The following is a 21556-nucleotide window of genomic DNA, read 5'->3' on the forward strand; positions in this document are numbered from 1 at the left end:
AGACCTTAAAAGATACACACATTTTGATTGCTGTCACAGCTTTCGTATTAGAAGAATGTAGAATGGTCTTAATGTACTGCTCGAATTCCTTATCGAAAACACGGAAGAGTGTTTTTTTATTAGTGAATTTACATTTATGAATATTACATTTTTTCCATTAGCACAATTAGATTTATGAGGTAAAATTGTTTTTCTTTATATTTATTATGTTTAAGGTAACCGAGTAGCACCTTCTCCCATAACAAACAAAAGCCATCAAGAATATTAACAATTATAAAACGGTGAATATCTTTCCATAATTTCTTTACATGTAGATAATGCAAAACTGTTTCTGGATGCTCAACACAAAATGTACAGTTTATGCTAATGTATTTTTTGAGTTTCTTCAGGTAATGATTTGCAGGGTAATACTTCAGGATCATTCTGAAAGAGACCTCTGACCTTGTTAACAAGCAGGTATTTGTGTGGTAATAACCAGAGCTTTTTCCAACAGATATTATTGACACATGTATTCCAGTAAGTTGTGACATAAGGAATAGATACAATATCCCTTTGAAATAAAGAACGTATAGATCTGTTGTTCTGAGGGAGCAAGGAGAAACATATTTTCCTATTGGAGAGTCAACTGGATTAAGTTAGGGTAGGTCAAGAAGGTGAGGTAGCCTACATTTCTTATCATAATTATTTAGCTACATGTTTACATCAGTATAGCGGCAGCTTTTTGTTGCAGAACTGGTTGATGTTAAAACAACCGGATGCTCTGTTGTAACCTAAAATTAGCTAATTTCATAATTTTCCTATTTTAATGATGATTTATCATGTCTACATCTTTTTCTTTGGTCATTTTATGGGACCATTGGCCAAAACTCAAAGGTGAACATTTTAATTCCCTCGTATTTGTCAAATTTTGTGTTTTGTCATAAACTGACCATAACTCCTACGTCATAGCTCTAGATAGGAAACACATTTCAAGGTCCCATTGAATAACCTTATACAAGCTTTATCTACATGCATCCTCATGGTTAGGTAATAATAATTTAAACTGTTCAATCTATAGCTTAGAGACAGGGGGACTGTGCTGTCTGTCAGTGGTGAGAGGGGCTGTGTTCAACCTTTAACCCCTCGCTAATCAGATGGTCCTTTCTCAGTCTAACAGGACAGATGGAGAGGTGAGGGACAGAAGGAAGAGAGAGAGAGATGGACACAGTGAAGGAGGGAGAGACCGAGAAAGACAAAACATGGGAGAAAGCAGTCAGACAGACATAAGGAAAGATAGAGAAATAAACAGTGAATAACAAACAGAGAAAGACAGTGAAGCACAAAATGCTGTGGTAAAAATGTTGCCACAGGCTCTGAATAAAAGTAGTCCAGGCAAAAGGAGTTCAAGTTTTTCAAAACATGTTTATTATTTGGCATCATAAAAAGTCATTTAGGATGTTCCAGTTGGTACGATGCTGTCATTCTATCCCTTTAGGATGGAGGGATGAGGGTGGGTGAAGGGAAGGAAAGGAGGGATAGGGTTGGAGAAATAAAAAGCCTGTTGAGCGGGTTGAGTGAGGGAGGGCTGGCTGCAGTTACAGCGTCCGTCCACCAGAGTTCACTCACTTGGTGGCGGAAGTGAGGTTGAAGCAACCACGCTGATGGAACTGCATGTCCCTGACACGACGCATGGACTGGATCTGGGGCTGGAAGGCACAGAACTCGTTGTAGTGTCTGTAGTCACCACACTCAAACAGGTACTGGTAGCCTCTGTATCCGGGGTACTGGTAACCCACCCACCTGGAGAGAGGAGGAGATAGAGAGGATCAGTTTAGTTTAGTTGCCGTATATTTAGATGTATAGTATTTCTAGGCTGTTTTTAGATTAAAATGAAGACATATAATGGAGTTCTACAGTCATAAATGTACCTTTGATATTTTATGACACACAAACATGACACAGTCCTCCCCATGACTGACTGAATACTTCCCTTGTTGTAGACACAAGGCAAGGGACCTGCAGCTCTGCCTTAGGCTCTGGGCCATATGTCACTATACTGCTGCTAATGTATTACTACTCTATTTCTAGCTTCTCCTGCAGATATGAGCTTTATCACTGATATAGCTGATGATTTGTCAGTTTATTTAACCAGGTTCTCAGCAGCAGAGTAGCCCTACTGCTGTGATTCATATAAATATACATGTGGTGTGTGCGTATAAGCATGAGTGCATGTGTGTGTGTGTGTGTGTGTGTACTCACACTCCGCCAGGCACCCTCACGCTGCCCACCCTGTCAGTGAAGCCGTGCGCCCAGAGGGTGGGCACGTCATCCTCCTGGATCTCCATCTTATTGCCCTTGAAGTCAGAGAGCTCAAACAGACAGATCTTGTGCTCCATGCTGTCCTGATGATGGAAGGAGGGAGAGAGGGAAGGAAGGGGAGGAAACAGAGAGAATGTCAGGGTACAGTGTTGGAGGTTAATTCCACTAGCTACTGTATTAGCCCTGGTCACCAGATGTTTTTGCTTTTGCAAACTCCTTTGTCATTGTCATGTTGGGAATGTGTGTGTGAAAATGTGAGAGTGCGTTTGGCATGAGTCTATGTGTGAATGCGAACGTGTGTGTGTGTGTGTGTTCCTCACCATGCGGATGGGTCTGAGGGACATGAGGCAGTCGCTACGGTAAGAGTTGCTCCAGGTATCCCAGCGAGGGTACTCTCCCTTCTCCAAGATGAACATCTCCCCACGGAAGTTAGTCTGCTCAAAGGCAACAAAGCTGGAGAGGGGGGGCCATCAGGGACAGGGGGGGGCACAAGGGGGAGATGGGGGAGAGAGGGATTAGAAGACGGGATGAAATGAGTGTGAAGAACTGTGAAAGAGTACAGGATCAGTGTTTGATCTCATATATTAAAGTGTATATAGTGGAACTTACTGATTGTGTAATCATACCCTATAGGTGTGTGTATGTGTGTGTGTGTGATCTTTCCCTGTAGGTGTGTGTGTGTGTGTGTGTCCACTTACGGGCCGCACTCAACGATGATACTGCGCACTCTCTCCATGCCGCGGTCACACACGTTCATGCACTCATTCTGGATTTCCATCATTCTGCCCTGGAAGTTCTCCTGGTCGAACAGCATGATCTGCAGGGGTCCGAGTTTAGATGACATCATCAACAGGAGAGGTCAAGGGTGAGACACTGTCCTTAATCCAGAAATATTGTATTCTATATTTGCCATTTTACTATAGAATTAGAATGAATATGGTGCCTTTTACTACTGCAGGTATGTAACTACTGTAGGACTCAGAGCCCTTTACAGTTGGGGCTGGTAACTACAGTAACTCAATCTATCAATCAGTTAGAAAGCTCCATTATCACTCTGATTACCTGGACAGGAGCTTCCTTCCACTAAACCCAAAGACCCCTGTACTGCTGTGAAGGCCGTAAGATGTCTGGGGTCATCTTAAGACCCACTGACTGAGTAGCAATGTTTCCAATTACAACAGACCTCCTGTATAATGCTCTATCCATAGTCAATTAACCCTGCTCAAATAAAGGCTAAAGGCAAATGGCTAACTTTAGACTGTTTGCTGCTCCCACACAATGGGTGGACATTACTATTTTTTCTGCAGTTACAATTTGAATCCAGCTCCTGTGCCAAGTGGGCTGTGTCAATATAAAATGGAGATGTGGTGACTCACTTTGAAGTTTCCCATGCCAGGTTCTCCGGTCTTGGTGGCCTTGCTGGTGGCAGCGGGGGCAGGGGCTCCCTTGTCCTTAGCATCAGTGCCCTGACTGGAGGCGGACTTGGCGGTCTGAGACATGGTGAGGGATCAGGAGATTCTGACAGAGAGCCGGAGGGAGATTGAAAGTACGGAGGGAGAAGGGATAGAGGGAGGGACAATGGAGGGAGGGGATGGAGAGATGAGTGTGGGAAGAGAGGGGGCAAGGAGAGGATGGAGGGATTGGAGAGAGGGGACAGGGAGAGGAGAGGTATGTCAGAGGAAAGAGAGGGTGGAGCAACCAGAGACAGTAAAAGGGAGTATTGACGGAAAGAGGGCAAGTGAGGAGGATAGAGATGCAAGTAAAGAGAGGGAAAGAGAATGGAGGGGGAGGTAGAGAGATAGATTGAGAGAAAGAGGGACAAGGAGAAATACATGTAAAAACAGTCAAAACACAATCAGGTAAAGGTGTGGTATCTATGTTCTTACTACAGAATGAATGTGTGTTGATTGTGTGTTACTATTTTAGTTTTGTAAATAACTGAGGCAGGACACAGAGGCCACACACTTCCATAGGATGGATCAGAATCACTAATAAGAAAGTAACCATCCAATGTTGCAATCCAGCCTGGGGTCTGAGTGCCTCATGTAGGCCCTGAGGCCTGGGCCTCTGTTAGTGGCTCTGCCCCGCTCGAGGGTGACACACCCAGGCATTGTAGGCTGAGAGGAGTGGGCCCTTGTGTACTGTTTGCCGCTGTGGATTGTGTGTGTGGGTGGGGTGTGTCCTTACCTGTGTGTACAGCTTGTAGTGCCGTGTGGGGTAGGCTGGCTCGTGCTGGCCCCCTCAGTGCAGAGCCCTAGCTTTTATACCCTGGCAAGGGCCGAAAGCCGGGGCTCGCAGGACAATAAAAACACAAGTGTCATCAGAGTTGATCTGGACCAAAGCACCCCAGGTCATCGCATCACCCAGAACCCCCCCCCCCCCTCCCCGTGCTGCCTGTAAGCACTTTACTGTCAATGGAAAGCCCTGACAATGGCACTTTCCCCTCTGTTAGTGCGCTGGGCCTGTAAACTATAGCAGCATATAGAGAACAGGAATGCATAGACCTGAAGGGCGCAAGGAGTTAATCCTCTAACACAAACACACGCAGCTGCATGCACACACACATGCACACACTCATGTACAGACACACACAGACACATACACACAGACACACACACAGTGTTTCTCTCTTATCTTTCTCTTACTCTAACAGGAAAAACTTTACATGGTATAGCCATGACTGATTTACTCCGTTCCTTCTTCTATGTAGTTCCAAGCACAATGTGTGAAAAGTAGTTTATGAATAAATTTAAGATCACTATTCATATTTTTTATTATAATAATTTATTATAATTATTATCGGAGAAAGGATATGGATATGTAACCAGGTGATAACATCTCACAGCACTGTCTGTCTGTCTCCCACACATGTTTTACATGGATATAATGCTAATATACAGGCAGTATCACACAGCATTTTAAAACACAGAAAATGATGCTAAAGGAAGATAGAGGAGAAATAGTAGAGCCTGTATGACACTGACAAAGCCGTAATCCTTGTCTTTTCTCCTCTCTACTACTCTCTTCTTTCTCCTCTTTCCTTAACCCCCATCTCCCCGTCTCTCTCTACCCCCTCACCACAGGTCTTTATGGAAAGTGTTCATGTTCTACACACATTGTCCAATCAAGTACAGGTCCCTCCATTGTATAGGTCAATGTTAATGATCATGACGTTATGGTTTTAAGAATAAAGATGACTTTTTCAATGTTGTGGATATCGTGATCCTTGAAAGATTGATTGATTGTTTGTTTGTTTGATTGGTTAATTAACTAATTTAGATAGATACAGTTCCTTCAGAAAGTATTCACACCCCTTGAATTTTTCCACATTTTGTTGTGCTATAAAGTGGGATCTAAATTAATTTAATTGTCCGTTTTTTGTCAACAATCTACTCAAAATACTCTAATGTCAAAGTGGAAGAAAAATTCGAACATTTATAAAAAATAATATATGAAAAAATAAAACACTAATATATCTTGATTACAAATAGTTGAAGTCGGAAATTTACATACACTTACTTTGGAGTCATTAAAACTCGATTTCAACCACTCCACAGATTTCTTGTTAGTTTTGGCTAGTCGGTTATGACATCTACTTTGTGCATGACACAGTAATTTTTCCAACATTTACAGACAGATTATTTGACTTATAATTCACTGTATCACAATTCCAGAAGTTAACGTAAACTAAGATGACTGTGCCTTTAAACAGCTTGGGAAATTCCAGAAAATTATGTCATGGCAGCATCATGTTGTGGGGGTGCATTGCTGCACGAGGGACTGCACTTCACAAAATAGATGGCTTCATGAGGATGGAAAATAATGTGGATATATTGAAGCAACATCTCAAGACATCAGTCAGAAAGTTAAAGCTTGGTCGCAAATGGGTCTTCCAAATAGACAACGACCCCAAGCATACTTCCAAAGTTGTGGCAAAATGGCGTAAGGACAAAAAAGTCAAGGTATTGGAGTGGCCATCACAAGATGTCTGCCGGCAGGCACAATGGCTTCGGAAAGTATTCCTTCTTATTGGCAGGGACTAGGGAGTTATTTAGGAAAAAATTAACAGAATAGAAAAGCACAGGAAAATACTAGAGGAAAATTAGTTTACGGTTGCTTTCCAACGGACAAATTCACCTGTCAGCAAGACAATAACCCAAAACACAAGGCCAAATACAGTACCAGTCAAAAGTTTGGACACACCTACTCATTCAAGTGTTTTTCTTTATTTTTGTTATCTTCTACATTATAGAAAGTAGTGAAGACATCAAAGCTATGAAATAATACAAATGGAATCATGTAGTAACCAAAAAAGTGTTAAACAAATCCAAATAGATTTTATATTTGAGATTCTTCAAAGTAGCCACCATTTGCCTTGATGACAGCTTTGCACACTCTTGGCATTCTCTCAACCAGCTTCAGCTGGAATGCTTTTCCAACTGTCTTGAAGGAGTTCCCACATATGCTGAGCACTTGTTGCCTGCTTTTCCTTCACTCTGCAGTCCAACTCATTCCAAACCATCTCAATTGGGTTGAGGTCGGGTGATGTGGAGGCAAGGTCATCTGATGCGGCACTCCATCACTCTCCTTCTTGGTCAAATAACCCTTACAAAGCCTGGAGGTGTGTTTGGTCATTGTCCTGTTAAAAAACAAATGATAGTCCCAGTCAGAGCAAACCAGATGGAATGGCGTATAGCTGCAGAATGCTGTGGTAGCCATGCTGGTTAAGTCTGCCTTGAATTCTAAATAAATCACAGACAGTGTCACCAGCAAAGCACCCCAACACCATCACACCTCCTCCTCCATGCTTCACGGTGGGAACCACACATGCGGAGATCATCCGTTCACCTACTCTGCGTCTCACAAAGACACAGTGGTTGGAACCATAAATCTCAAATTTGGACTCATCAGACCAAAGGACAGATTTCCACCGGTCTAATGTCCATTGCTTGTGTTTCTTGGCCCAAGCAAGTCTCTTATTATTATTGATGTCCTTTAGTAGTGGTTTCTTTGCAACAATTCGACCATGAAGGCCTGATTCACTCAGTCTCCTCTGAACAGTTGATGAGATGTGTCTGTTACTTGAACTCTGTGAAGCATTTATTTGGGCTTCAATTGCTGAGGCTGGTAAACTCTAATTAATTTATCCTCTGCTGCAGAGGTAACTCTGGGTCTTCCTTTCCTGTGGCGGTCCTCATGAGAGCCAGTTTCATCAGTTCTTGACATTTCTGGATTGACTGACCTTCATGTCTTAAAGTAATAATGGACTGTTTCTCTTTGCTTATTTGAGATGTTCTTGCCATAATATGGACTTGGTCTTTTACCAAATAGGGCTATATTCTGTATACCACCCCTACCTTGTCACAACACAAATTATTGGTTCAAACACATTAAGAAGGGAAGAAATTCCACAAATAAACGTTTAACAAGGCACACTTGTTAATTGAAATGCATTCCAGGTGACTACCTCATGAAGCTGGTTGAGAGAATGGCAAAGGGTGTCTACTTTGAAAAATCGTAAATTTGAAATATATTTTGACTTTCTTAAACTATACTACATGAATCCATATGTGTTATTTCATAGTTTTGATATCTTCACTATTATTCTACAATGTACAAATCAAGAAAAACCCTTGAATGAGTAAGTGTGTCCAAACGTTTGACTGGTACTGCATATACTGGAGTTGCTTACCAAGACAACATTGAATGTTCCTGAGTGGGCTAATTACAATTTTGACTTAAATCAGCATGAAAATCTATGGCAATAATTCAAAATGTCTATCTAGCAATGATCAACAACCAATCCTAAAAATAATAATGTGGAAATATTCTACAATCCAGGTGTGCAAAGCTCTTAGAGACTTACCCAGAAAGACTCACAGCTGTAATCACTGACAAAGGGCACTGGAACACATGTTGTAATGTGTATAATTTGTTCATAAAGTGTGTGACTGGTTATTTTAGCCACATACAGTACATTTAGCATTAGCCACATTGCGGTAGCATAGTCATAGCAGTGGTGTAAAGTACTTAAATAAAAAGTACTTTAAAGTACTACTTAAGTTGTTTTATGTGGTATCTGTACTTTACTTTTTATATTTTTGACAACTTTTACTTTTACTTCACTACATTCCTAAATAAAATAATATACTTTTTACTCCATACATTTTTCCTGACACCCCGAAAAGTACTTATTACATTTTAAATACAGGAAATTATCAGATTCCCGCACTTATCAAGAGAACATCTCTGGTCATCCCTACTACCTCTGATCTGGCGGACTCACTAAACACACATGCTTCATTTGTAAATTATGTCTGAGCATTGGAGTGTGTCCTTGGCTACCCGTAAAAAATAAAATAAGAAGAAAATTGTGGGGTTAGCTTAATATAGGCAATCTTAAATGATTCATACTTTTACTTTTGCTACCTAAGTAATTACACTTTTTCTTTACATACCAAAGCAATTACATGTATTATATTTAAAACCAAATGCTTTTAGACTTTTACACAAGTAGTATTTTACTCGGTGACCTTTACTTTTACTTGTCATTTGCTATTAAGGTATCTTTACTTTTACTCAAGTATGACAACTGGGTACTTTTTCCATCACTGGTCATACTGTAGCTCATACTGTAGCCAGATAGCTTTAGAATTAGCTCATAGCAGTACAGTACAGTACCAGAAAAGTGCCTGTCTGTGTTAACAATAGAGTGACTGGCTAGTCAAGCAGTAGTCAACAGAGAGAAGAGCAGAGACAGGACTGCCACTAGCCTACCTCTCTCTAACCGGAGCCTGTGGATGGTTGGTACAGTGCATTCGGAAAATATTCAGACCCTTGATCTTTTCCACATGTTGTTATGTTACAGCCTTATTCTAAAATGGATTAAATACTCTTCCCCCCTCATCAATCTACACACAATACCCCAAAATGACAAAGTGGTTTTTAGAAATGTTGGCAAATTTATTAAAAATACAAAACAGAAATACCTTATTTAGAAAGGCATTCAGACCCCTTGCTACGAGACTCGAAATTGAGCTCAGGTGCATCCTGTTTCCATTGATCATCCTTGAGATGTTTCTACAACTTGATTGGAGTCAGCCTGTGATAAATTCAATTGATTGGACATCATTTGGAAAGGCACACACCGGTCTATATAAGTTCCCACAGTTGACAGTGAATGTCAGAGCAAAAACCAGGCCATGAGGTCGAAGGAATTGTCCGTAGAGCTCTGAGACAGGATTGTGTAGAGGCACAGGTCCGGGGAAGGATACCAAAAAACTGCTGCAGCATTGAAGGTCCGCCAAGAACACAGCGGCTTCCATCATTCTTAAATGGAAGAAATTTGGAACAACCAAGACTCTTCCTTGAGCTGGCTGCCTGGCCAAACGGCGCAATCAGCGGAGAAGGGCCTTGGACAGGGAGATGACCAAGAGCCAGATGGTCAATCTGACAGAGCTCCAGAGTTCCTCTGTGGAGATGGGAGAACCTTCCAGAAGGACAACCATCTCTGCAGCACTCTACCAATCAAGCCTTTATGGTAGAGTGGCCGGAGGGAATCCACTCCTCAGTAAAAGGCAAAAGACAGCCCTCTTGGAGTTTTGCAAAAAAGGCCCCTAAAGGACTCTCAGGCCATGAAAAACAAGATTCTCTGGTCTGATGAAACCAAGATTGAACTCTTTGGCCTGAATGCCAAGTTTCACGTCTGGAGGAAACCTGGTACCATCCCTACGGTGAAGCATGGTGGTGTTAGCATCATGCTGTGGGGGTGTTTTTCAGCAGCAGAGACTGGGAGACTAGTCAGGATCAAGGGCAAAGATGAAAGGAGCAAAGTACAGAGAGATCCTTGATGAAAACCTGCTCCAGAGTGTTCAAGACATCAAACTGGGGTGAAAAAAACACTTTAATTCATTTTATATTAAGGCTGTAACATAACAAAATGTGGAAAAAGTCAACAGGTCTGAATACTTTTTGACTGTGCGTAGGGTTAACGTGACTAGACACCAGGTCTGAATACTTTTTGACTGTGCGTAGGGTTAACGTGACTAGACAACAGGTCTGAATACTTTTTGACTGTGCGTAGGGTTAACGTGACTAGACAACAGGTCTGAATACTTTTTGACTGTGCGTAGGGTTAACGTGACTAGACAACAGGTCTGAATCCTTTTTGACTGTGCGTAGGGTTAACGTGAATAGACAACAGGTCTGAATACTTTTTGACTGTGCGTAGGGTTAACGTGACTAGACAACAGGTCTGAATCCTTTTTGACTGTGCGTAGGGTTAACGTGACTAGACAACAGGTCTGAATCCTTTTTGACTGTGCGTAGGGTTAACGTGACTAGACAACAGGTCTGAATCCTTTTTGACTGTGCGTAGGGTTAACGTGACTAGACAACAGGTCTGAATCCTTTTTGACTGTGCGTAGGGTTAACGTGACTAGACAACAGGTCTGAATACTTTTTGACTGTGCGTAGGGTTAACGTGACTAGACAACAGGTCTGAATCCTTTTTGACTGTGCGTAGGGTTAACGTGACTAGTCAACAGGTCTGAATCCTTTTTGACTGTGCGTAGGGTTAACGTGACTAGACAACAGGTCTGAATCATTTTTGACTGTGCGTAGGGTTAATGTGACTAGTCAACAGGTCTGAATCCTTTTTGACTGTGCGTAGGGTTAATGTGACTAGACAACAGGTCTGAATCCTTTTTGACTGTGCGTAGGGTTAACGTGACTAGACAACAGGTCTGAATCCTTTTTGACTGTGCGTAGGGTTAACGTGACTAGACAACAGGTCTGAATACTTTTTGACTGTGGGTAGGGTTAACGTGACTAGACAACAGGTCTGAATACTTTTTGACTGTGCTTAGGGTTAACGTGACTAGACAACATGTCTGAATACTTTTTGACTGTGCGTAGGGTTAACGTGACTAGACAACAGGTCTGAATCCTTTTTGACTGTGCGTAGGGTTAACGTGACTAGACAACAGGTCTGAATACTTTTTGACTGTGCGTAGGGTTAACGTGACTAGTCAACAGGTCTGAATACTTTTTGACTGTGCGTAGGGTTAATGTGACTAGTCAACAGGTCTGAATCCTTTTTGACTGTGCGTAGGGTTAACGTGACTAGTCAACAGGTCTGAATCCTTTTTGACTGTGCGTAGGGTTAACGTGACTAGACAACAGGTCTGAATCCTTTTTGACTGTGCGTAGGGTTAACGTGACTAGACAACAGGTCTGAATCCTTTTTGACTGTGGGTAGGGTTAACGTGACTAGACAACAGGTCTGAATCCTTTTTGACTGTGCGTAGGGTTAACGTGACTAGACAACAGGTCTGAATCCTTTTTGACTGTGCGTAGGGTTAACGTGACTAGACAACAGGTCTGAATCCTTTTTGACTGTGCGTAGGGTTAACGTGACTAGTCAACAGGTCTGAATCCTTTTTGACTGTGCGTAGGGTTAACGTGACTAGTCAACAGGTCTGAATCCTTTTTGACTGTGCGTAGGGTTAACGTGACTAGTCAACAGGTCTGAATACTTTTTGACTGTGCGTAGGGTTAACGTGACTAGTCAACAGGTCTGAATCCTTTTTGACTGTGCGTAGGGTTAACGTGACTAGTCAACAGGTCTGAATCCTTTTTGACTGTGCGTAGGGTTAACGTGACTAGACACCAGGTCTGAATCCTTTTTGACTGTGCGTAGGGTTAACGTGACTAGTCAACAGGTCTGAATCCTTTTGACTGTGCGTAGGGTTAACGTGACTAGACAACAGGTCTGAATCCTTTTGACTGTGCGTAGGGTTAACGTGACTAGTCAACAGGTCTGAATCCTTTTGACTGTGCGTAGGGTTAACGTGACTAGTCAACAGGTCTGAATCCTTTTTGACTGTGCGTAGGGTTAACGTGACTAGTCAACAGGTCTGAATCCTTTTGACTGTGCGTAGGGTTAACGTGACTAGTCAACAGGTCTGAATACTTTTTGACTGTGCGTAGGGTTAACGTGACTAGTCAACAGGTCTGAATCCTTTTTGACTGTGCGTAGGGTTAACGTGACTAGTCAACAGGTCTGAATCCTTTTTGACTGTGCGTAGGGTTAACGTGACTAGACACCAGGTCTGAATCCTTTTTGACTGTGCGTAGGGTTAACGTGACTAGTCAACAGGTCTGAATCCTTTTTGACTGTGCGTAGGGTTAACGTGACTAGTCAACAGGTCTGAATCCTTTTTGACTGTGCGTAGGGTTAACGTGACTAGACAACAGGTCTGAATACTTTTTGACTGTGCGTAGGGTTAACGTGACTAGACAACAGGTCTGAATACTTTTTGACTGTGCGTAGGGTTAACGTGACTAGTCAACAGGTCTGAATCCTTTTTGACTGTGCGTAGGGTTAACGTGACTAGTCAACAGGTCTGAATCCTTTTTGACTGTGCGTAGGGTTAACGTGACTAGACAACAGGTCTGAATCCTTTTTGACTGTGCCTAGGGTTAACGTGACTAGACAACAGGTCTGAATCCTTTTGACTGTGCGTAGGGTTAACGTGACTAGACAACAGGTCTGAATCCTTTTTGACTGTGCGTAGGGTTAACGTGACTAGTCAACAGGTCTGAATCCTTTTTGACTGTGCGTAGGGTTAACGTGACTAGACACCAGGTCTGAATCCTTTTGACTGTGCGTAGGGTTAACGTGACTAGTCAACAGGTCTGAATCCTTTTTGACTGTGCGTAGGGTTAACGTGACTAGACAACAGGTCTGAATCCTTTTTGACTGTGCGTAGGGTTAACGTGACTAGTCAACAGGTCTGAATCCTTTTTGACTGTGCGTAGGGTTAACGTGACTAGTCAACAGGTCTGAATCCTTTTTGACTGTGCGTAGGGTTAACGTGACTAGTCAACAGGTCTGAATCCTTTTGACTGTGCGTAGGGTTAACGTGACTAGACAACAGGTCTGAATCCTTTTTGACTGTGCGTAGGGTTAACGTGACTAGTCAACAGGTCTGAATACTTTTTGACTGTGCGTAGGGTTAACGTGACTAGTCAACAGGTCTGAATCCTTTTTGACTGTGCGTAGGGTTAACGTGACTAGTCAACAGGTCTGAATCCTTTTTGACTGTGCGTAGGGTTAACGTGACTAGACACCAGGTCTGAATCCTTTTTGACTGTGCGTAGGGTTAACGTGACTAGTCAACAGGTCTGAATCCTTTTTGACTGTGCGTAGGGTTAACGTGACTAGTCAACAGGTCTGAATCCTTTTTGACTGTGCGTAGGGTTAACGTGACTAGACAACAGGTCTGAATACTTTTTGACTGTGCGTAGGGTTAACGTGACTAGACAACAGGTCTGAATACTTTTTGACTGTGCGTAGGGTTAACGTGACTAGTCAACAGGTCTGAATCCTTTTTGACTGTGCGTAGGGTTAACGTGACTAGTCAACAGGTCTGAATCCTTTTTGACTGTGCGTAGGGTTAACGTGACTAGACAACAGGTCTGAATCCTTTTTGACTGTGCCTAGGGTTAACGTGACTAGACAACAGGTCTGAATCCTTTTTGACTGTGCGTAGGGTTAACGTGACTAGACAACAGGTCTGAATCCTTTTTGACTGTGCGTAGGGTTAACGTGACTAGTCAACAGGTCTGAATCCTTTTTGACTGTGCGTAGGGTTAACGTGACTAGACACCAGGTCTGAATCCTTTTTGACTGTGCGTAGGGTTAACGTGACTAGTCAACAGGTCTGAATCCTTTTTGACTGTGCGTAGGGTTAACGTGACTAGACAACAGGTCTGAATCCTTTTTGACTGTGCGTAGGGTTAACGTGACTAGTCAACAGGTCTGAATCCTTTTTGACTGTGCGTAGGGTTAACGTGACTAGTCAACAGGTCTGAATCCTTTTTGACTGTGCGTAGGGTTAACGTGACTAGTCAACAGGTCTGAATCCTTTTTGACTGTGCGTAGGGTTAACGTGACTAGACAACAGGTCTGAATCCTTTTTGACTGTGCGTAGGGTTAACGTGACTAGTCAACAGGTCTGAATCCTTTTTGACTGTGCGTAGGGTTAACGTGACTAGTCAACATGTCTGAATCCTTTTTGACTGTGCGTAGGGTTAACGTGACTAGTCAACAGGTCTGAATCCTTTTTGACTGTGCGTAGGGTTAACGTGACTAGACAACAGGTCTGAATCCTTTTTGACTGTGCGTAGGGTTAACGTGACTAGACAACAGGTCTGAATCCTTTTTGACTGTGCGTAGGGTTAACGTGACTAGACAACAGGTCTGAATCCTTTTTGACTGTGCGTAGGGTTAACGTGACTAGACAACAGGTCTGAATCCTTTTTGACTGTGCGTAGGGTTAACGTGACTAGTCAACAGGTCTGAATACTTTTTGACTGTGTGTAGGGTTAACGTGACTAGTCAACAGGTCTGAATCCTTTTTGACTGTGCGTAGGGTTAACGTGACTAGTCAACAGGATAGATCATAGGCAGCAGCGGGTAGCCATTTGATCAGCTATTCAGCATTCTTGTTTGGCAGTTTTATGGCTTTGGGGTAGAAGCTGTTAAGGGTCCTCTTGGTTCCAGACTTGGTGCACTGATACCGCTAGCAGTGAGGGAGCAGAGAGAACAGTTTATACTTGGGTGGCTGGAGTCCTTGGCAATCTCAGTACTCTGTCAAGTTTCTTGGCTTGGCATTATCCCTCAATCTCCATGTTTCTTTCTTTCTATCTCTCTCTCTCTCTCTCTCTCTCTCTCTCTCTCTCTATTTCTCTCTCTCTCTATCTCTCTCTCTCTCTCTCTCTCTCCCTCCTGCTTTCCCTACTCTCTCACCCCCTTATCTTTCTCTGTCTCTCTTTTTCCTTCTATTGCTTTCTTTCCTTATCTCTCTTTCCTTCTCTCATTCCCCTCTCTCCCCCATTTTTTTCACTTTCCCTCTCTCTCTGCCAAAATAGATCTCTACATTCCAGCAGCAAATGGAGCCTCCTGCTACTGTGTGTTATAGAACATGGAAGCATGTCCTGGTCATACTGACTAACTATGATTAATGGCAGGAATAACTAAGAGACACACCATCAACACTACATGCTGTGGCTCAATGTGGGCTAACAGAATAAAAAAGAAAAACAACAACTTTGTCAACAATCTAAAAGTCTTCCAGGCACAAGTTTAACTGTGTACATTTATTTTGAAGACGCTCGGTTTGAGTCCTGTCAACCTTCTACAATGACATTAAACTGATGTCATAACAATGAAGTCTTATCACACTTTACACACATATAAATTTACACACAATACCCCATGATGCCAAAGCAAAAACAGGTTTTTAGACAGTTTTGCAAATATATACTAAATAAAAAAAACTGAAATATAACATTTACATAAGTATTCAGACACTCTACTCAGTACTTTGTTGAAGTACCTTTGGCAGCGATTACAGCCTTAAGTCTTCTTTGGTATGACGCTACATGCTTGGTACAACTGTATTTGGGGAGTTTCTCCCATTCTTCTCAGCAAATGCTCTCAAGCGCTGTCAGGTTGGATGGAGAGCGTCTCTCCAGAGATGTTCGATCGGGTTCAAGTCCGGGCTCTGGCTGGGCCACTCAAGGACATTGAGAGACTATTCCCAAAGCCAATCCTGTGTTGTCTTGGCTGTGTGCTTAGGGTTGTTGTCCTGTTGGAAGGTGAACCTTCGCCCCAGTCTGACGTCCTGAACGCTCTGGAGCAAGTTTTCATCAAGGATCTCTCTGTACTTTGTTCCGTTCATAATTCAATTCTGACTAGTCTTCCAGTCCCTGCCGCTGGAAAAAACATCACCACGGCATGATTCTGCCACCACCATGTTTCACCATAGGGATGGTGCCAGGATTCCTCCAGATGTGATGCTTGGCATTCAGGCCAAAAAGTTACATCTTAGTTTGTTCAGACCAGAGAATCTAATTTCTCATGTTCTGAGAATCCTTTAGGGTGCCTTTTGGCAAACTCCAAGCAGGCTGTGATGTGCCATTTACTGAGGAGTCAATGGGTCTTTATACTTTCCGAATGCACTGTATATAGATACAGTATTTTGTTATTTGGGGTTTAATAGGAGACAGTGACTGTAGCAGAGCAGGTGAGGTGAACCAGAGTGTGACAGACAGGTGAGCAGACCGAGAAACAGACAGATCTCTCCCTATAGGTGAGTAAAGGACATGACAAGCTTGTCAGAGAGGGGAGGTAGGGAGGGTCATCCATTAGGCTTTGGGGACACAGCTAGCTAGTTTACTTACTCATAAGAAAACGTGAGGTGTGAATGATAGAAATCGAGAAGGTTGATAGGGAGAGATGGTTAGGAAGAGAGAGGGAGAGATGTGAGAAGAGAGATAAATCAACAGTGTAGGCTACTGTACATGGCTTTGAGGGCATCCCCCTCCCCTCCTCCTCGCCCCTTGACATGCTCTCTAAGTGCCCTTCTCTCCTCCCCATATCTGGTCCCTGCCCTGGGTGATACTGTGGTGTCTGCACTTCTGGCCCTCTATAGATTACCCCTGCTTTTGTCGGTTGGACAAAGAGAGGCCCCTCCCCGCTGCTGAGCCGGGGCTTTCAGCGTGGCCCCTTGCCAGGGGAGGCTTTAAAAGGGTGGGGGCGCGTGAGTCCTCTCACTCTCATTCCAGGACAGCCAAGGGCATCAAAGCAAGGTGAGTCCCTCTGTCCCACCCAGCACCAGCCTGATCATCCACCCAGCAAACCAGGCAGGCAAGCAGGCAGGTTGAGCGGGGCAGAGTACCCAGGGTAGGGTAGCAGGCCCCATACTGACTTGGTCTGTCCCCCACCACTTCGCACTGCAGCCTAGCAGGCCCAAAGGCCTAACTCTGGGTGGCGGTAACAGAGACCAGGGGCAGAATAGGATGGACAGAGAAAGAGAGATGGAGAGAGGAGGAAAAAAGGGAAAAATAGACAGAGTAGTATCCTGGATATGCACCATGGCCAGCTGGACTTTCCTCATTCTAATCGGGGATGTGTAAATGGCTGCTGATGATTTCAATCCAGCCTCACACAATGGTCCTGCTGTCCAGGCCAGTTGCTCCACAGCTCATGCTTTTCGGCTCGCTGGGATACTAGCCTCACAGGCGTTTCAGCACCGAACAACACATAGTTAAATCAAGCCTTTTAGCCCTGCATACAAAGCTAAACCAGCCTTTTCACATTCTAGAGCATTGGAGCTGTACAGGCCTTTTGTGTCGTGGTCGTAGAGTATGAATAGTTTACACACATGGATGGAGTCCTGCTGTGCTAACCTTCCATTGGAAACTATTCTGGGGTTTGAAGCACAATGCTTCTCCATTTTCTCCCTCCACCAGCTATTTTATTTGTTTTTGTGTTTTAATTTTCACCCATATATTTTTTTGATGCTCAGTAGTTTTTGATATGGGCAATCTTTGTTTCTAAACGTGTGTGTGTGTGTGTGTGTGTGTGTGTGTGTGTGTGTGTGTGTGTGTGTGTGTGTGTGTGTGTGTGTGTGTGTGTGTGTGTGTGTGTGTGTGTGTGTGTGTGTGTGTGTGTGTGTGTGTGTGTGTGTGTGTGTGTGTGTGTGTGTGTGTGTGTGTGTGTGTGTGTGTGTGTGTGTGTGTGTGTGTGTGTGTGTGTGTGTGTGTGTGTGTGTGTGTGTGTGTGTGTGTGTGTGTGTGTGTGTGTGTGTGTGTGTGTGTGTGTGTGTGTGTGTGTGTGTGTGTGTGTGTGTGTGTGTGTGTGTGTGTGTGTGTGTGTGTGTGTAATATGAGTATGAATGTGTGGGAAAGAAATTCTCATCACGAGTTGTACATTGCACAAATGTAACATTCTGCACTTTGTAGGACTACAATTGTTTATAACAGTCCTACTATCTGTCCTCTCTCATTCCAGACAAGATGACTCACCATTGTACCAAGTTCTCCGGCCACTGGAAGGTATGTGAGACTGATTAACTGAGTGTATGGAGGACAGCACAGCTCAATGCATTATGTAAAGGTCTGTTCTGGCCCTGTTTCTAAACTTCTACAATTCATCCTTTCTTGCAGTAGTCAATGATCTGAAAGCAATGTAGTGTACTTCCATCTATCCAGCTATGTGTCAGAACAGTGATTACCCCAAGGAGGGAAGAGGGGAAGGAAGGATGGATTTGTTAAGTATTTGAGCATAGCCTGCCTGTGTGTTCAGGAAAGCTCTCTAACAGAGGGCTGTGTGAGAAACAGGCTGAGCTCAGTACACACCGTTTATCACAGGAGACAATTCTGTCATAACAGCAGACTTGGGTCTAGACACACTATTTCTGTTCCAGCTGAACAGATTACACCCTGCCCAAATTTAGACAAAACAGACCACATTGCATTACCATAGTATCATATGATTGGTCCATTTATCCGGGTTCATGTAACTGTTATTAGAACCAAATTTACCAATATCCCAGCTTTAAATAGGTAGTTGTAGAGATACTTGTGGCTGCACCCAAACCTCAGCTTTAACCTGTCCAGGTACATAGATAGAGTACGTAAGTCATGTCTCTCTCTCTCTGCTCCTCTCAGATCATTGTCTTCGACGAGGAGTGCTTCCAGGGCCGTCGGCATGAGTTCACCTCAGAGTGCTGCAATGTGATGGAGTTTGGTTTTGAGACCGTGCGCTCCCTCAGGATTGAGAGTGGAGCGTGAGTAAAAAACACACACAAATCCACATACACACGCAGACACACTCACCTAGCACTGTATGGTTTCAGACTTTAGAACTATTGCTCAGAGAAGCCGGGGGAAAATGATGATATCGACGCAATCTCTGACTTCTTCCCTTTCTCCCTCCCATCTTCTCTCCATCTCCCTCTCTCCCTCCCTGACCTTTCTCTCACTCTCTCCTATAGTTGGATTGGCTATGAGCATGCTTCCTACCAGGGCCAGCAGTTTGTGCTGGAGAGAGGAGAGTACCCCCAGTGCGATGCCTTCAGTGGTAGCAATGCCTACCACATAGAGAGGATGACCTCCTTCAGGCCCATTGCCTGCGCTGTGAGTAACACAACCACCACTCTCTCTATCCATATCTCTTTTTACCACTACCTATTCTACACTCTTCCTCTTGACTGACTACCTGACATCCCCCCCTGTCCTCTCCCCTCCAGAACCACAGGGAGTGCCGTATGACCATCTATGAGCGTGAGAACTTCCTGGGTCGTAAGGGCGAGCTGAGTGACGACTACCCCTCCCTTCAGGCCATGGGCTGGTGCAACAACGAGGTCGGCTCCCTCAGGATCCAGTCTGGAGCGTGAGTAGCCAGCCTTAGCCCCCTCTCACCCAGTCCCCTAACACATCTCCCTCTCACCCTGCCTCTCACCCTCTCCCCTTCTCTCAAATCAAATCACATGTTATTTGTCACCTGCTTTGTAAACAACAGGTGTAGACTAACAGTGAAATGCTTACTTACGGCCCTTCCCAACAATGCAGAGAGAAAGAAAATAGAGAAATAATAGAAAAGTAAAACACATAATACTACACTCACTCTCAAGCGCTCACTCCAATCTGCCTCTCTCTCTTACATTCTCTATGAATCTCTCTCATCCTCGCTACAATTTCATTTTTTACTACTTCCCTAGCCTCATAGTATCCCTTTCCGCCAACTGACTCTGAAATCTCTCTGTCTCTCTACCTACCAGTTTCGTGTGCTACCAGTACCCCGGATACCGTGGCTACCAGTACATCATGGAGTGTGACCGTCACTGTGGCGAGTACAAGCACTTCAGGGAGTTCGGCTCCCACTCCCAGACCCCTCAGATCCAGTCCATCCGCCGCATTCAGCAGTAATTTCACCCGTTACCCCAAGCTTATCCCCACTGCTACCCAATGCTGAATAAACTGTCTTTCTAAACCTCACTGACCTACTTGTCCATGCTTCTGCCTCTCTGAATGTATGTAAATTGTAGATTAAATGGTACTATGAGATAAATATAGCTAGAGACAAACAAATAAACAATTCAATAAATAAACAAACAAACAATTAAACAGAGGGATATTTAGACATGTTTGAGTACTTCTGACAATAATACCTTCACTGGCCGGCAGGGGGCGGTACGTCTCCAGTGATGCCTCTAAAAAAGTTAAATATCATAATAAAACGCGGATTGGTTAAATCAAATATAACTGTGCGATGACGCACATTGCTGGATAGAATCACACACATCATATTGACGACACCTGGCCCTGATGGCCTGTCAGTTGAATTCTATAGACAGTTTTGAGAGTTACTAGAAGAACCTATTTTTTATGTTTCAAGATTGCATTGAAAATGAGGAAATGGTCTCCACTATGAAACAGGGCCATATTTCACTGATTCCGAAGCCAGATAAAGACCCTTCTCTCAACGTTGATTACAAATTGATTGCTCTGGTTCATGCCAAAAGATTAAAGAAAGGAATAGATACCATTATAAATTAGACTCAAACAGGATTTATGAAGGGCCGTCACATAAACTCTAACATGAGTTTATTCTTTGACCCTCTAGATTATTCAGATGCAATTGACTCAGATGCGTTTGCCTAATTTTTGGACTTCTGTAAAGCCTTTGACACAATTGAACATTAATTTCTCTTTAGGTCACTTAAACTCTTTGGCTTCTGTGAAAATGTTATCAAATCATGTGCATGTTTTTACAAAGATATAAATAGTTCTGTGTTACAAAACCTTAATAGATCCAAAAGATTCAGTATCAACAGAAGTGTATGACAGGGAAGCCCAATTTCCCCATTTTTATTTATTTTGGTTGTGGAACTTCTCTCTCTAGATATTCTGAATAATGCACATTTGTATGGCTTAACCATTTTTAACAAAGGAATCAAAATGTCCCAACTGGCTGATGATACTACTCTTTTCGTAAGAGACAAAGACCAGGTCTCACATGTCCTTAATGCTGTAACTGCATTTTCTATTGCATCAGGATTAATGCTGAATGTTTCTAAATGTGAAAACATATGTTTATATGACTCTGATAAAGAAATTGAAGATATTCCTGTAAAGGTCTGTGTTAAATATTTAGGAATACATCTGTCAAAAAACCACTTAGTCAGACAAGATATGAATTTCTCTCCTAAAATTAAGAACACAAAAAATATATTTAATAATTGGCTATAAAGGGATCTTTCTATACTTGGGAGAGTACTTCTGTCCAAGGCAGAGGGACTGTCTCATTTTGTGTACCCCTCATTATCTGTATTTGTAAATCCCTCTACTTAGAAAGAGATCCACAAGACCTTTCTTGAATTCATCTGGAAAAATAAGTCTCACA

General features: G+C 43.1%; 2 protein-coding genes across 2 annotated transcripts; one reads left to right on the plus strand and one right to left on the minus strand.

Moving 5' to 3' along the window:
* Positions 1-1381: 1381 nt before the first annotated feature.
* On the minus strand, positions 1382-4629 carry LOC124047926 (beta-crystallin B1-like). Its single transcript, XM_046368272.1, has 6 exons — positions 4486-4629; positions 3675-3816; positions 2997-3115; positions 2619-2751; positions 2239-2381; positions 1382-1779 (listed from the first exon to the last, which is right to left on the minus strand). The coding sequence occupies exons 2-6, from the start codon at positions 3795-3797 to the stop codon at positions 1602-1604; spliced, it is 696 nt and encodes a 231-aa protein (XP_046224228.1). The 5' UTR covers positions 3798-3816; positions 4486-4629; the 3' UTR covers positions 1382-1601.
* Positions 4630-16842: 12213 nt separating this feature from the next.
* LOC124047927 (beta-crystallin A4-like) lies at positions 16843-20148 on the plus strand. Its single transcript, XM_046368273.1, has 6 exons — positions 16843-16956; positions 18161-18204; positions 18820-18938; positions 19146-19287; positions 19401-19543; positions 19932-20148. Exons 2-6 carry the CDS (start codon positions 18166-18168, stop codon positions 20077-20079), a joined length of 591 nt encoding a protein of 196 aa, XP_046224229.1. The 5' UTR covers positions 16843-16956; positions 18161-18165; the 3' UTR covers positions 20080-20148.
* Positions 20149-21556: the final 1408 nt, after the last annotated feature.

Source organism: Oncorhynchus gorbuscha, linkage group LG11 (assembly GCF_021184085.1).
Source record: "Oncorhynchus gorbuscha isolate QuinsamMale2020 ecotype Even-year linkage group LG11, OgorEven_v1.0, whole genome shotgun sequence".
NCBI lineage: Eukaryota > Metazoa > Chordata > Actinopteri > Salmoniformes > Salmonidae > Oncorhynchus > Oncorhynchus gorbuscha.